At 42.1% G+C, this 17137-nt stretch overlaps 1 protein-coding gene across 2 annotated transcripts; it reads left to right on the forward strand.

Moving 5' to 3' along the window:
- Positions 1-1222: 1222 nt before the first annotated feature.
- Positions 1223-11277, forward strand: coq8b (coenzyme Q8B). 2 transcript variants are annotated; one of them, XM_053320720.1, is made up of 16 exons: positions 1223-1310; positions 1882-2063; positions 2387-2528; positions 3281-3489; positions 4128-4194; positions 4921-4995; positions 5390-5509; positions 5610-5695; positions 5805-5945; positions 6047-6128; positions 6828-6921; positions 7264-7405; positions 8001-8108; positions 8221-8286; positions 8550-8636; positions 9998-11277. In XM_053320720.1, coding segments are annotated over exons 1-16 (1899 nt in total). In that variant the 5' UTR covers positions 1223-1309; the 3' UTR covers positions 10295-11277. The 2 variants fall into 2 exon arrangements, with proteins under 2 accessions (XP_053176695.1, XP_053176696.1); XM_053320721.1 differs by having other exon boundaries at positions 5396-5509.
- The last annotated feature ends 5860 nt before the right edge of the window (positions 11278-17137 follow it).

Consider the following 17137-nt stretch of genomic DNA (forward strand, 5'->3'; position numbering starts at 1 on the left):
TTCAACTAGTAAGTGTACCCATTAAGGCCACCAAAAAGTTTTTTTCTCAGAAACATTTATTTGGTAACTAAATTACATGGTGCTGTTACATATAACTAGAGTGCCTAGAGTGCGCTCTACATATAACTATGTGCATTACATGTAAATGTAATGCACGTGTCATTATAATTGTAAGAGATTTTTAATTATGCAGCCCATACATCAATGGAGAGAGTAGACAAGGAGTCCAGGATGTCATGTCATGTGTGATCAGTACATGCTGTGTTCAGTTCTGAAGTTTCTGTCCTCCAGGGATAGTCTTTAAACCACACAGATAATGCCACAGGTTCAGCCATGCCCAAATATGGGCAGATCCAACACATCTACAACAATACAGAATTTAGTCCACTGGTCTACAGACAAAACAGTGCTTAGACGCCACTCAGGACCATCCACTACTCCGCTCAGGGAAACAGGCAAACACATATCTGAACTCGGCTGCTATAACAACACTATCACAATGCCTCCTGTTTTCCCCAAAAGGAGCAGACTCACTGCTTACCATCATCTCTAGGGGAAACAGTGTCTAAACCAAGATTTAGTGTTGCCTTGCAATTAGTTTGACCCAGTGCATGCTAATGATTAACTTAAATGATGGAAAATTCCCTGACAATAATTGATGCCTTTGTAAAATTAATATTGGAAAAAGACCTTCTTAGTACTCCTTTCTTATGTTTCATACACAAATGCTGCAGATACATAAAATATACACATTACGGTAGAGGATGGCCTCAAAAGAATCTATTATAAACAGACAAAGTGATAAACATTTTAAAAATTATGTCCGAAATGCAGAAGAAATGTGAGATTGTGTATAACATATTAGAAGAACAGATGTACAGTGCTTCTCTCTTTAGTTTGGTAACTGTACCCTGCTACACGTGCATGTGGGCACTCTGTAAAAAGACGACACACCCCCTTAATTCTAGACTTTGTTCAATTTTAGGCCCGCCTTATGTTGACTCCAATTGGACACACAATGGTGATTGGTGATTCGTGATAACAAAAAAAACCCTCTATATCTGCTGGGTGAAGCACAGACGTCCATCAACTGGTGTTCTGCACTGCCATTGGTCAGATAAACACACCTCTTCTGCTTTATGACTGAGGCCCCGCCTACCGCTAATATTCGGGTTGTGATTGGATGACGGTCAGGTGAGTCACATGTGAACTTCCGGGTGCTGAAAACGTTACCAAACAGACTCCCATACAAAAAGACATCTGTGGAAGAGGACAGTTAGGAAACCCTGGATAACACAGCTTTAGGAAAAGTGAGTAACTTCACTTGTTAACAAGAACCTGGGTCATTTAATAAGGTATTTATATATTACTTAGAGTTAATCCTGGATATATGTGCGTGGATGTCAATCCTCCGTCATGTCTGCTGATGTTACACAACATGGTTAGCTGTGATCATACAGAAGCTACTGAGCTATGTAACACAGCGGAGAGTTTGCACTTTAGTTTTCTGTGACTGTTAAATATCTTGTACATTTATATGACTAGTTACTGTATGTCAGTGTTGCACTGTTACTGTAGGCGACACGTGTTTCATGACACATTAGCATGTATAGAAACATGTGCAGCCAATCACTGCCAAGGTTAAAGCATATAACGGGGTTAAGCACTTAGTACATAGTGTCCAAACAATCTTTATTTTCATCTCTGACTCAGCGAATTATCTTTATAGATGTATTATATTGTAAAAAATGTCTCATATGGTAAAAGTTAAACTAAAGTGTGTAAAAGTGTGGTAGGTGTGTCTGTTTGTGTGTTCTTACATCTCACACAAAATAACTGAACTCCCTCCTCTCTCTCTCTCCTCCTCCTCCCTGTATGAAGTGATGATGTCTGAGGTCCTGCAGGTCCTTCGTGGGGCAGGTAAAGTGGGTTCTGCCATGGTCACCACTCAGGGAGAACAGCTGCGGTTAATGGCCTGCAACTCCTCACTAGGAGCAGGGGTTAAAGTGGCTCAGGACGTAGTGGAGGGGCTGGTGGGCACCTTCATGGGCGGCAGCAATACAGTGAGAATGCTTACATTACCCACCATCTGATGGATATATTGTTATGATATTGGTAATATGACATGAGATTAATATCCAGTCTAAACCTTTTTAGGTTTTGGACTTTAGTTCAAATGCAGTAAACACGTTGAATGTATCATTTAATGCACTCTAAATATGTGAATGAATTTGACAAAGTAATTATCAATGATGAGAATACTTTATATTGTAAATAACTATTAAATGCAAGCTATATGCAAATATATATATATATATATATATATATATATATATATATATATAGTGATCATTTGTCTAAATTACTGGCTCGTCTCTGTTTGTAGCAACAGTCAGTTACGGAGGATGTGTTTCCGGATGCGGAGGGCTGGGACAATATTGACCCTGATGAAGCAGCCAAATGGGCCATGGGTGCAGATTTCCATGCTGATGCAGCAGACCAAACCCAAACAGGAGCTGGAGCTGCAGGTATTGTCAAGATTTAAATTTTGCAATATTAGACTGAAAGAAGATTGTTACGTTTTTGAAAAATAAATGTATGAGCAGAAACAGTTAAGTTAAGTAAAAAGCTCTTTTCAGATAAAGCTTTTCATTACATCAGCACATCTTTAGACCTCAAACGACCAGTGTGTAGGATTTAGTGGCATCTAGCGGTGATGTTGCGAATTGCAGCCTACACATGTGGTGACCACAAAACTTGTGAAAAACTCATAAGACCCTCTTTAGAACCAGTGTTTGGTTTGTCTGTTCTGAGCTGCTGTAGAAACGTGGCATTGTAACATGGCAGGCTCTGTGGAAGAGGACCCGCTCCTCATTTAGATATAAAGAGCTCATTCTAAGTGAATGAAAACACAACTGTTCTTATTTTCAGGTGATTGCACACTAATTAAAAATATTCTTATGAATGTGATATTCCGTTTCTGCTGGATGCCATAAATTCTACACACTACACAACAATGGCTTATTCATGAAACTTTGAGTATCAACTTTTGTCAGTATTTTACCTTTAAATCTTGTAGGGCGTAAACACTGTAGAGTTCTGTCCTAACACAAGATGGTAAAAATGAAACTTCAAATCTTACATTTGATTAGACACTTTTTTTCCCTTGTGCAACATTAAAACAGTCACATGTGTTTAGTATGATCACATTAGGGTCAGAGCTTATTCTGGTGTTTAGCCCTGTGTTCAGTAATACATACATCTCCTCTCTTCACCATAGGAGTGCACTCTTCCTCAGGGGCAGCTCCAGCAGGGGCGGGATGGCCAGGGCAGAGCGCTCGCTTCCTCCACACGACCCCCGCCCTCCACCGGTACTACTACTACCAAACCAGATCTGTCCATGACACAGTGGTGGCCAGACTCACACCAGAAGACATCAAGAAGGCCAGGGAGGCTAAGCAGGCCCTGGCCAAACCTGTCAAACAGAAGGTTGGTGGAATAACTCAATCTGCAGAGTCATTATGATTCAGTAATGGCTATTGTAGATTATGTTTATATATTTTATGGATAATGGAGTTTATAGAATACCAGTGAAGCACACCATGGCTAATGGGAATCTTTAGTGGTTATATTTTTTGAATTATACTTAAGTAGCTCAAGGGAGATCTCAGAAAGGGAGGATATAAGGAAGGGTGTTTGAGTCAGCACATTTGGGCAAGATTTATAATAGATATTGCTGAATATGAGGCTTTTTATTACTATTTGAATTAGTTTTCTTTTTCCTTTTTTTCATGTAATGGTTAAGTCGTGAGGCTGTGTTGAAATAAGTCTGGAAATTCTTCATGAAGTAGCCAGCTTATTCACCAAATGATTGAATCAACATTTTAATCTGAAACAGATAATGGGGTTTATTATTCTCTCCCCACTGATCCATTTCTGTCTCTGGCACATAAATGTTGACTTACTGATAATAATGCACATTGCTGCGAAAACAATAGGCAGGTGCCAGCACCAAAGTTTGGGTAGACTCATGTTAGGAGTTAATCACAAATGGTTTAAAACATGATTTGAAATAATTCTAAATACATTTACAAAGTATTTTAACGATTTTGTTTGTCTTCCTTCAGCTGAGCGACCGTGCCAGAGAGAGGAAGGTGCCTGCCACGAGAATCAGCAGGCTGGTTAATTTTGGTGGTAAGAACAAAAAGATTTTTTTTTTTTTTCATTTTTTCATTTTATGTAAGTGCACAATCAAACCTGGCAAGCCACACTGTTCCTGGAAATGTGACCCTGTATAATAAAGCATATAGCTTATGAAACACACACACACACACACACACACACACACACACCTTTGTAGTATAGCTGTAATTCAACCAACTTCCAATTTCATTCATTCATCATTACATGACTGTAAGACTTTTCTTTTCCTCACAATACTAATGCTGCACATTTGAAAGTGTTGTAATAATTATTAGATGAATTGTATAAATCTTAAGGATCTGTGTTTCCTCAACTATAAATATAACTCATCTATGAAAACCTTTATATTATAAGCTGTACTATCATTATGCTTCAATGTTAGTTTGGCATATGTTGAAGCATCATCATTGTGTCATTCTAACAGGAATTTACATTTTGAGGATTGTTTTCTTATAATTCAAATTCTTTATAGATATATAATCTCACATTTATTTTTACAAAGGAAACGGAGTGCAACAGCTTCAAGGAACTTTTTAAACATATTTCTCAAGTGTTTGAAATTAAAAACATGCTCAGTTTGAGTTGGCAGGCTTGAAATGTGATTTCACTCTTGAACTAGCAGCAGCTGTGTAAAATCAGTGCTTCCCTCAAGCATCTGTTAAGTGGTCCTACATTTAAAATGACTTGTGTCTCCCTTCGTCCCTTTCTCCGCTGCAGGACTGGCAGTTGGGCTGGGGATCGGCGCCATCGCGGAGGTGGCGAAACAGTCGCTGGGAGGCAAACAAAAAGGAGGTAAAGATACTCTCTCCTCTTCTCTCATCTTCTCTCCTCCCATCCTGGTAAAGCCGCTTTTAGTGCAACACTCGCCTGGCGGATCCAGCAGACGGACGGACAGCTGGTCGGCCCGGAGAAGTTTCTAATGTGTCAGCAGCACCTGCCAAGCGCTGCACTGGCATTATATCAAAACCTGTTAACAAGAATTTAAACTGAGGCTTTAGTATGTGTGAAGTGAACAGTGTTTACTCCCCCACTTTTTACATATTTCTCCTTCTGAGTAGCTTGTTAAATCCCCAAGCTTAGTTATTTCACATGCTGCTGTTTGAAGATAATTGCCTGTACAAATGCCTTTTGTTTATGCTGTTGTACCTCTAATATGTTTGACAACCGTCTGTGTTGTATTTTTTAGACATGAACGCCCTGCTAGACTCTCCACTCCTGTCAGAGGCCAATGCCGAGAGAATAGTCAACACATTGTGTAAAGTCCGTGGGGCTGCACTCAAGATAGGACAGATGCTCAGCATACAAGGTACACGTTCCATCAATGACATCACCGTTCTTGCTATTTCACAGTATTTCTAGTCAGTGAAAATATTGATGATGGCTTCTCCGATTCCTTTTCTCTTCAGACAACACCTTCATCAACCCCCAGCTGCAGAAGATCTTCGAGAGGGTCCGACAGAGCGCAGACTTCATGCCTACCTGGCAGATGAATGTAAGCAGGGCTACAGTTGTTGATATGAACTGGATGTTTCATATCAACATATTAATTTTCCCACATCTCTCCCTGACACCTTTTTATATCTGTGTGTGTGCACATGTAGAAAGTGTTAGAGCAGGAGCTGGGGCCAGGCTGGAGAGAGAAGCTATCGTCCTTTGAAGACAGGCCGTTTGCAGCAGCTTCCATCGGCCAGGTGCATCATGGGGTTTTAAAAGACGGTAGAGAAATCGCCATGAAGATCCAGGTAGGAGGGTATTGACACAAACACACACACTCTAATGTCTGTCTCCTCTGTTTTATTCACTGCACTGATTTGACCGTATGTTATTCCTGTATTCATCCCAGTACCCCGGAGTGGCAGAGAGCATCAAAAGTGACATTAACAACCTGATGTCTGTACTGAAAATGAGTGTGGTTATGCCAGAAGGTAAACATTTAAATAGTATTCAACAATTCTATTCATAAGGCTATTTTCAAGTCAAAGGATGTGCTTATTTATGACAGGCTCATGCTTTATTGTAACACTCAAAATGACCAAAGATGACCTCATTACCTTGACTTTAAATTCATCAACAGAAGTAGGCCTGAAAAGTCTTTGCAGGTTTGGTTATAACACCATTATTACTGAAGAAAATCAAACCATTGCCAATATTTTTTAATTTTAAAACATTTGGACATTTCAAGTTGCAATTGTCTGTCACATGTGTTTGCAAACCATTAGGTGGTGCTATAGCTGCAAAAGTAGGTTAGTACACATTTGTTAATGAATGAGTGGCATTACGGATTTGTAGGAGATTCTGGCTTAGTATGCAAATTTAAAACCGTCTAAAGCATGAGACAATTTATTTTAGCGAGTGATAGCACAGTTGTATTGCCTTGATATTCAATGATGTACTTACTCAGCGAGCTTTCCTCATAAATGGTACACATACAATAAGGAAGAACAGATAGCCTCTCTCATTCTTAACCAGAGGTCTGTTCCATGAAGTAACTTTATTGGCTCACCTCATTTGTGTAGATTGTGTGGTGCCTACCACACAATCTACACACATGTTTGAACATGACTGACTCTATACGTTTTCTTTGGTTTTCCATGCTGAGTTTGCACCATTTCATTTTTCCACAGGTCTGTTTGCAGACAGCAGCTTAGAGGTTCTTCAGAGAGAGCTGGCCTGGGAGTGCGACTATGTAAGAGAAGCCGAGTGCGCCAAGAAGTTCAGGTAGGTTTATATGGCGCGTGTGTGTGAGTAGAAACCACACCAGGTCAGCTGTAAAGGATTATTATTCTTAAATTACGAAGGTTTCACTGGAATGCTGCTGCTGCTAAAAACTGCTCTTTCTGAGTCCTAAATCTTCAAATGACTGACTTGATTCTAGATTTCTTTAGAACAAAAACACTGTTTCTCTGACATGTTGGGTACTAATAGAAATTCAAATTGCTGTACTTGTTTTATTTTTTTTATAATTTTATTGATGTGTATAATCTTAAAAAGGACACTACTATTACTCATTCTACAGATATGAAGTATAATTGTTGTCATATTTGTGTCTCTGGCCTCCAGGTCACTACTGGAGGGAGAAGAGCGTTTTCAAGTCCCCAACGTGATCGATGAGCTGTCAGGGCGCACAGTGCTAGCCATGGAGCTGGTACAAGGAGTCCCTCTGGACCGCTGTGTAGACCTGGACCAGGAGACCAGGAACCAGGTATGGGTCGACTCAACTACCAATTACAGTTAAAACCCAATGACAGTAAAGGGAGCAGACTGGATTACTGCCTCCCTACAGTAGATTTGTATTGACCTTTAACGTATTGCTTATCTGTATTTCATCACTCCAGCTCAATAATGTTAGAAGGAAGTTTTGCCTATGTAATATAAATCACTTTAATTTGTCCTTTCTGTCATATGCCATAATGTGACAAGTGCAGGGCTGAGCAGATGCAGTTATTTGTTGGCAAATGAAGCCATAGGATACAATGTGAAAAGGACAGCAGCTGTAAACATGAGTCATGGTGTCACTGTAAAAACATGCTTTTAACAGCTGAGATTGAAGCACATGAAGCATGACCTACAGTAAGGCAGCATCTTTAGACATGGCAAGTGTGTCACAGTGCACTGAGTGAGAGTACCATGAGATAGCCACCCTGAATAGAATAAGATGTATAAAATGGGATATATCTATCAGACCAGAGCAGAACATGACTCCTGAGGTGGAAAGAAGCTGTAGCATGAAAATAAGAATGATATTTATAGCAGCAACATCGCTCTAAACAAACCCAAACCTCTCCTCTCCGTCCCAGATCAGTTTCAACATCCTCCAGTTGTGTCTCAGAGAGCTGTTTGAGTTCAGGTTTATGCAGACGGATCCAAACTGGGCCAACTTTTTCTACAACGCAGACACAAACAAGGTGAGGGATATAAGAATCCTTATATCTAACATAGAAAGCATCATTTGTACGTTTTAGCAAGAAAAAACCCCTCATCATATACAGAACATACATCCTCTCGTCTTGTCTTTAGGTGATTCTGTTGGATTTCGGAGCGTGCAGAGGCTACCCAGAATCCTTCACAGATGACTACATACAGGTACGAAGAAATCTGAAATTATGAGAAACTCAGCAGTGAATCACACAACATGATTTATGCAAAGAGATCTCTGTAAATAATTAAGTGCTGGAGCCTTTGGAGAAATTTTTGCAGCATACACAATCAAATGCATGTGCACTCTTTCTCCTAATTACAGCTACTTCAGTTTTCTGGTGCCTTTTGTAAAAGGAAAGTCTGAAAATAAACATGATTAACAGATCCATATAATTGATTTGTGTGTGTGTGTGTGTGTGTTTGTTCAGGTGGTGCACGCAGCTTCCGTGGGTGATCGAGCCACGGTTCTTTCCAAATCAAAAGACCTGAAGTTCCTGACAGGCTTCGAGGCCAAGGTAAAGATATTTTAGTCACTGCTGCCGTGCTCATTTATTTTTGATACGGTTTATCCTCCTCGGTCTCCTCCGATTTTTATTACTGCCTCTCACTGCCTCACATCGATGTCGTTCCCCCACAGTCAGATTACATCATCCCCCTTGAGTTCTTTCTGAAGGGGTTTTAATGAAATGTGGTGGGCAGAGAGAGGTGAGGGTGAGGGAACAGCCGATGGTGACTAAATAAATGAATATTTACTGTCACAAGTAACACTTATAAACGAGTGTGTGCTGTGTTAAGGTGTTCAGTATTGGCCAGAGATTGGAATCACATTTTCCTCTTCATGTTTTCTAAAGAAGAGTGAAAATTAGCCAAACAAAAAGGACAAAAACTCTTACTCAAAAATAAGCCCTATTTATTCACAGCTAAAGTGGAGAGATGAAAATGTGTTCATATAGCAGAAATTGTGTATACATGATTACATAACACATGCAGATTTGGGGTCATACAATTCAAATAAACACATGATCAGGCTGCTTCAGAATGCACACGCCCAACACATGCATTAGTTTCAATATATTGTAATATATCTATCTATGTACCCTTTTTTTGGGTACAGTTGAGTGAGTACAGGTGTGCATGTGGCTGACGACCTAACATGGCACACCAACACTTCAGTGGTTGTGGGCAAGGCTCAGCAGAGACTGCACTTTTTAAGACTACTAAAAAAATGCCACCTGGAGGCAAAGCTGCTGCAGACCTACTATAGATAGAAAGCGTGCTGGTGTACTGCATCATGGTGTGGTATGCCAGCTGCACAACCAAAGACAGAAAAGCCCTGCAAGGGATCATTAAGTCGGCACAAAAAATGATCGGCTGCCCCCTGCCCTCCCTGGAGGACATTGCAGACTCTCTGGGGCTTAACAGGGCAAGAAGGAAGATCCTGTCTGACCCATCTCACCCCGGCCGAGGCCTCTTCAAACTTCTGCCCTCTGGCTGAAGATACAGGGTCTTGAGGAGCCGCACAAACCGGCTCAGAAACACTTTTTATCCCTGGGCTATCAGGCTCCTGAACAATTAACACCCCCCCCCCCCTCAGCACCTTGTAAACCTAACAGTATACAACATCTACCTCATGTAACATTTGCAATAAGTGCAACATGTGCAATAGACTGTATGTGTGTGTGTGTGTTTGTGTGTAAATAGCTCTTAAAGTATTTTATTGTTTTTATGTATATATTTATTACTCTTTATTGCACCATGGGAAGAGATCCCAACCCAATCTCGTTGTGACACCTGTTGTACAATGACAGTAAAGGATATTCTATTCTACTATGTACACATACAGCCACCATAACCCCTCTTCCTCACTGCTCACCAGGCCTTCGAGGATGCTCACGTGGAGGCGGTCATGATTCTCGGCGAAGCCTTCGCTTCCTCCGAGCCCTTCGACTTCGGCACCCAGAGCACCACCCAGCGCATCCAGAGCCTCATCCCCGTCATGCTGCGCCACCGCCTCACCCCACCGCCCGAAGAGTCGTACTCCCTCCACCGCAAGATGGCCGGCTCCTTCCTCATCTGCTCCAAACTAAAGGCGCGCATATCGTGCAAGGACATGTTCCTGGATGTGTACAATGCCTACAACCAAAGGAGGCAGGCAGCGCAGGCCAGTGTTTAGACGCTCAGGGAGAACACTCGCTCCAGAAATATATCCACGTTAAGAACTACGTCTAAGAGTGGGTTTTTAGGTAAAGAGACAGAAAAGATGGGAGTGTTGAATCCAAAGATGGAGACAAAGGACCAGAATCACCCCGAACTCTACATGGAGACATAACTGACTACACCACAGTGCTCTCCCTAATGATGACTATGAGTGTGCTTGACTTTATCTGCTTGTGTCTTTTCAGTGCTGCAGATCGCTGACATCAGTCTGAGTGTGTAATTACACGTCACTCACTGACTCATCAAGACTGGATTATGCTGTCTCACGTATAGACAGACATACTGTAAATAGTTAATAACTATAATGACTTGGAATTGAATTGCTATGAAAATAATGGTTCTGTCATAACAAATGCCTATATAAGGGATTCAGTGTGTATGTTAATTGAAAAGGAAGATAATTTAAATCATTGTGAGGTTGGTTTGTGTTTCTTATAGTAAGTGTCATCCATGTCAACTGTCAAAGCAAACACTCTACATACAAAGGCTGCGGTACATTTCAAGCCAGCTTCATCTGCAAGTTTCTGAAGACAAGATATATATTTTCCATGTGCTTCCATGGCTAAAATTAACTCACATTGGCTCTTACTCACTCTGACAGCAAGTTCCACCATATTTCTAAAGAGCATGGGGATCTTCTGTCTTAAGGGCAGATAATAAGCCCTGTAATGCCTAGCCAATGCTGCGAAGTGCTCTATTTTGCTAGAAGAACTGAGTGTGCTCGCCTAACGAGTTGGCGAATAAAGCTTTCTCCTAAAATGTAACGACTGGCAGAGTAGATGAGCAGATTATCAGGGGAATTAGAGAGGATGAGCTAATGGAGCCTCAGTAATGGCCTCGCGTTATAAAGTATACTGTATTTGATACAAAACTCCATAGTGTGTCAGTCTTGTTACAGCAGAGAATTTTTTACATTGGAACACTTCCTTATGCTTTCTAACCTGCAATACAGTGTGCTGTGTTTTGCTTTTTTTTTAATGAAATATGAAATAAAATGTGAGAATGATTTGTGTATTGTGACGTGAGCTTTACTGGCAGGTCTCAAGATAAGGTCATAAGCCAAGTATGTCCTCTACTCCATATTGATCTTTCCATTTCAGTTTTAGACCTCTTTGGGAATTGTCATTGACTGGAGGCCATGTTTTACCTCATTCTCTCCCGACGCTGTTCTTGTATTGATCACCGAGCATTATAATATAATAATTTTGGCTCACGTGGCGTTAAGACTTGAGGTAATGGTGGCATTGATGGCTTTTTTTTTAGGAGCTATTTTAGCTTCAAGGCGGCTAAGTCTTTTTTTGTTTCCAGTCAAGCCATCACAGCACTAACAGGACTGTCTGCAGGCTGCTCACACAGTGTTAGGAGCTGGGATGTGAGGCTTTCACTAACATCATAAAATCCTGATGGAGAAAGATGCAGCCTTTTACTGTATCTTTATTAGCACTTGCTTTTAGTGTTTCTCGATTGAGCTGTGCTACATCCTGTACAGTACAGCTGCTGAGCAGGTTCTGCAGCTAAGCCTGGCTCCAATGCACTACATCAAAATCACAGTTTATTTTTCAGTGTTTTGGGAATGGGCCACAGTTAATGACTGCAGCACATGTTGGGAGAAGAAAAAGCACATTCTTCTCTTGTCGTTTCACGCAATGGAAAGTTGGAGCGTTGCTGTGCATGTAAGAAGCAGCAGCTGGCTTCAGTTTTTTTGGAGGGGAACTGGTTCTTTTTGGCCCCCGGTCTCAAACTTTTTCATCAGGGCTCACACTGGACTGGCAAGGACCAATAACCAGGACCAGTTCACTTAATGAGAGAGAAACATGGTGCATATTAAGAGACGAATGGTTCAGTATTTACATTATGTTTGTGCAAAAATCTCAATACATTCAACATATTGCAGGCTGTAGGTTTTTATCCTTATTGGTGTTGCTGAAGGTAACGGGGTTACTGGAGGACACTGTGAACATTAAGGCATGGTTGGCAGCTACTCCGCTCTGTAGACGTACCATTATATCATATGGGCTGAACTGGCTGCATTACTGGAACTTTACTGTTAATTTTCTATCTTCAGCATTTATGACCATTATGATTCCCTGTGGTGGCTTACTGGACCTTATTGTGTTTGATTTCAGCAGAACTATAACTATTAACCACACTGAGGTCACAACCGTTATATGTTTTTTCTAGGAATGTGGGGCTTTCTGCAACCTGGAAGGACTTTCTACAATTAAAAATGACCGCTTTCTGAATATTTTATCTGGTATTTTTAGACTCTGCATATTTTAACGTGCCTAATTTTTAGGCCAACAGTAAATAAATAATAGACTCAGCATTTCCCCAACAAAATTTTATTCCTAAAAATGTGCAGAGGGCTTTAGAGCTTCATGTTGGGAAATAAAATGTACATAATATAATCTTGCTCTCTGGTCAGGTTGGAATAAAAACTAATAGGGAAGAGGGACGAGAGGGGGTCTCAATCTAGATCCATGACCTTTTGTGACAGCTCTTTATATCAGGAATATTTTTTTAATAATTTTTATATACCTTCCATGTAAAGTCTTATCACTGAGTCAGGATTGTACCATTTAGAGCTGGCCACCATTCATTAGAGTGCATTTAACAAGACGGTGTAAAGAGGTGGTGTTGCAGACTCACCAGCAGAATACAAGCCTCAAGCAAAAGCACCTTTGAGCAAGGCACTCTCCGTCTATAAACCCATCTGGCTGCAACCATCTGAACACAGTTGAGCAGCATTTTCCCTGCAGGCATGACTGGAGTAACACGATCATAGTGGGACGCCGCACGGGGGCGCAGTGGAGCGACTGAAGCAGCAGCAGCCCCTGCGTTTCTTTCTTTTTTTCTTTTCTGGAAAACATCAATGGGAAGAGTGGATTTGCATGTCAGGCCGTCTGTGCCAATGGGCTCACTGGGAAGGCTGGGTTAGCGGGTGGAGCCGGGGGAAGCAGCCCAGTAAGTGCACAGTCAACAACCAAAGCATCCCAGATTACTACAGATACTGCAATTTCACCGACATCTGTCCTGAAACCTCCCCTCTTTGCTTTTATTTTTTTTTGCTGTGCTTTCACCGCATGAGTGAGGTTGAATCGCTGTTGTAAACCTTTTTTTATTTTTTATTTTTTTTATTTTTGGTGTGTGTGTGTGTGTGTGTGTGTGTGTGCGCGCACGACCGGGTTTGATTTGCGGCTCCACATCGCCTCCATACATCGCTTCCACAGTGCGGATGAAGAAGATTGTGTGAAATTACCCAACTACATCTGATTCTCTCTTATAATACATCCTGGTCCGGGGTCCTGGATTTACACAGAGGAGGTGCGGGGAGCCGATCATCCGTCGTTCTCTTGGGTGAGTTCACCGGATTCCCGGCCAATCTGGCATCCCTATTTGCTGACACTTCCAGGGTGATCTGTAGACCTGGTTATGTCTCAATAATGAATGAATCCACAGTTAAGAAGTGCACGATACGCTCCCTCAATGGCATTGGATCTTTATTTTTGGGAGTTAGGCGATTTGTTCTCATGTTTGGATAAAACTGCGGCGCTTTTTGGACACGGATCTCGCTAGTGGGCCCATATGTGTGAAATGAATGAAATGTGGTCGCTCCAGCCTTTGATAAAAGCTTATATCCATAATCCATAAAGAAAGAAAGATAAGTATTTCTTAGTAGGAGTTTGGTCGACTCATACATGAATCTACATGCGCGCAGATTGTCTTAAAATGAATATTATTAGGCCTGTCTAATAGAAATATTGTAATGATGCCATAGGGAATAAAAAAAAGCTGTAACTTCATTGTCCTATTTACAACCCCCTAATATGATCCCATTACAGCCATTATTGTCAGGAATTGAGATTTATTACCCATTATTGGCGTGGGAATGAAATAGTGCGATGCAGATTGAGCTTGCAAACAGTCACATGGACTATTTGGGTAATTATGGGTTTATAGGTTTGCTTGGGTTTGTGGTCTTTCCAGGTATTTCCTCCAGGACAGCATGGCTACTGAAACACGCGCCCTGAGTTTGAATATGCAGGTCCATAATTCTACCTGTCTGCGGGATCCCTCTCTCTCTCTCTTTCTTCTCTTTTCTCTCCCTGCCTTCATTGCATCAGTGTGTGTGTGTGTGTGTGTGTGTGTGTGTGTGGTGAACTTGGGTCTTTAGGGTATATTGCATCATCTCCAAATTTCTGCAGGGCTTAATCTTTGTTGAGAGAAGAAGAAGAAAAAAGAAGTACTGCAGCATATTTTGATCTCAAACACTTCTTGTTCTCTGGCATGCATGAGGGGATTCCTAGAACATGAGAGCAAAAGTGCCAAAGTATGGCATTCGAATGACTACGAGTGTGCAGCAGTATTGCATTGGCGCGTACAGACACACGCACATGCACGCACACACATACACACACACACACACAGTTGCACACTTGGCACATGCCTCTGTATATAGGCGTAGCAAATGCATGTGGTTCTATTGTCTGTGGAGCTCCATCTGTTCCATGACATGGCATTCCTCAGACAGCCTGTAATGCTGTTAGGGGGTGGTCTACCCTGACCCATTGCCTGAGAGAGAGAAAGACACAGAGAGAGGGCGAGAGTAGGAGAGAGAGAGAGAATCACATGGGGTGTATTAAGGAAGTAGGTGTAGGGCTCAGGGTGTCACAGCCTACAAGCCTTGGACCACCTGCATAGAGAGCTTCTGGGCCAGACTGGAGGGTTTTTTTTAGGCTGGGGGTAGTGAAGCACTAAATTTGACCTGAAAGTAGGGCTAGGTATAGTCTGGAGCCTGGACGAGATTAAGGCTAGCTTTGGTCTACTGCTGGGGTTAGAGGAAGGCTATATTTGATCTGGAGCTGGCATTAAAGAGAAGTTGGGATCGATGTGGAGTTGAGACCAGAGGAAGGCCTGGAGGAGAGGGTTTCTGGAGATTGAGGGTGGTGGTGGGGGGGGGGGATAATGAAGGTTAGGTTTGGCCTAGTTTGGGGGCTAAAGGGGCTAGGTGAAGGTTAGGTGTGGTCTGTGGGGCTAGAGGAATGTGAGATCTGCGGTACAGATTGGTACAGAATTGGACCAGGTTAGGTTTGATGTGCAACTTGGGCAAGAGGAGGACTAGGTTTTGTTTAGAACTGGCCTGAGAGGAAGGCTTTGGTCTAGAGCAGGGGCTAGATGAAGGCTAGGTTTGGTCCGGCTCTGGGGCCAAAGGGACATTTGATCCAAAGCTCAGGTGAAAGGGGCCAGAGAAAGACTAGGTGTGGTCTTTGGCTGTATGAGGGGGGCCTAGTTTCGGTCTGAGCTTTGAGGTGGTCAATTTCAAAGTTCTAACCAGCAGCTGGAGAGAAATTAGGTCTGATGTAGCTAATCAGTACTGCAACTCATTCATCACAACCATTACACCACCCCCATCCACACACATACACACACACACACACACACACACACACACACACACACACACACACTCTCTCCATTTCCCCTTAAACCATTTCCCCTCTTCCACTGCTCTGATTGCTGCATTAGGCTGTCTTTTGTGTCCCCCACACGCACACACACTTACACACACACAAGGGGGAGGGTTAGCCCAGCTGAGACCACAATACAGCCGGGATCAAAGGTCATCCAGCTCACCAATCAGGGTGCTGTCTGGTAGCAGAGGAGGGCGTTGCCCCCCCACCCCCCCCACCCCCTTTGTGCCGGTCAGGGTGGGTCTGCTAAACAAGCGGCTCCACTTCCAGCCCCGGTCCTGCTGCTGCCGGTAGCTACATTGTGCTTCCTCAGAGCCAGTCACACCAGCCTCTGGACACTTTGTTAGTGTGCAGGACAGGGGCTTATGGGCTTTAGAGACCTTTACTCATTTGTACTTGAATTAGTTTGTAATGTTTAAAAAAAAAAAAAAAATCAGATCATGTCCCTTCACTGAGGAACACTGTAAGCACAAGTTATGACTGAAACAATGAAATAAGTTGACTGCTATGTTAATGGATGATAATTGGTGCTGTACACTTTATTAACATGTGTGTTTGTGTGTGTGTGTGTGTGTTTGAGTGTTAATGACTGAAACAAACCCTGTGACTAAAACCCTTTAATTGATTAAAAAAAAAGAAAGAAAAAAAAGGATTCTATTCTTAGTGGTGGGATTAATTAAATAAATATAATGAGATAATAAGATTTGAGGTACTAGAAGGAGGTTAAAGAGAGGAAAGAAGAGAGTTAGAAACAGGAAGTGGTGTATAGGAGTAGCGGGGTGCCGAGGAGGGGAGGGAAAGACAGGATAAGAGGCAGAGAGAACAATTGAGGCCTCTGGAGTACAGAGAGAAGGAGCAAGAGACAGTATAGAAGAACAAAAAGGAGAGAGAGAGAGATGGGAATGAACGTGAGGGAGAGTAAAAAATGGGTATTAAGTAAGAAACTTGGAAAGCGTTTTTTTTTCACTCGTTTCTGTCTTTCATTTGTGGCAGAAACTCGTCCACTCATCGGGATGTGATCATGTCAGCCTGACACACACGATTGTCTTCTAACTATTATTTTTCCCACCTACTTTTTTACTTGCACACACACGCACACACCCTCACTCTCACACACTTTAGTCACTGCTGTCTGATGCCTAAGTGCCTTCAATATCTGCTGAGTGGAGTTATCTGATTTCTGCAGGCTAGTTAAATGCAACCACTCCTTTCCCCCCCTATAGTTCCATTACTGCACACACTAATGGCATGCTCACAGTGCAAAGACATAGGCTCATTGTTTCATCCATGTGTCTGTTTGTGTGCATTTGCTCCTCTCTTGTTGTTGC

This window comes from Scomber japonicus, chromosome 6, assembly GCF_027409825.1.
Source record: "Scomber japonicus isolate fScoJap1 chromosome 6, fScoJap1.pri, whole genome shotgun sequence".
NCBI classification, from domain to species: domain Eukaryota; kingdom Metazoa; phylum Chordata; class Actinopteri; order Scombriformes; family Scombridae; genus Scomber; species Scomber japonicus.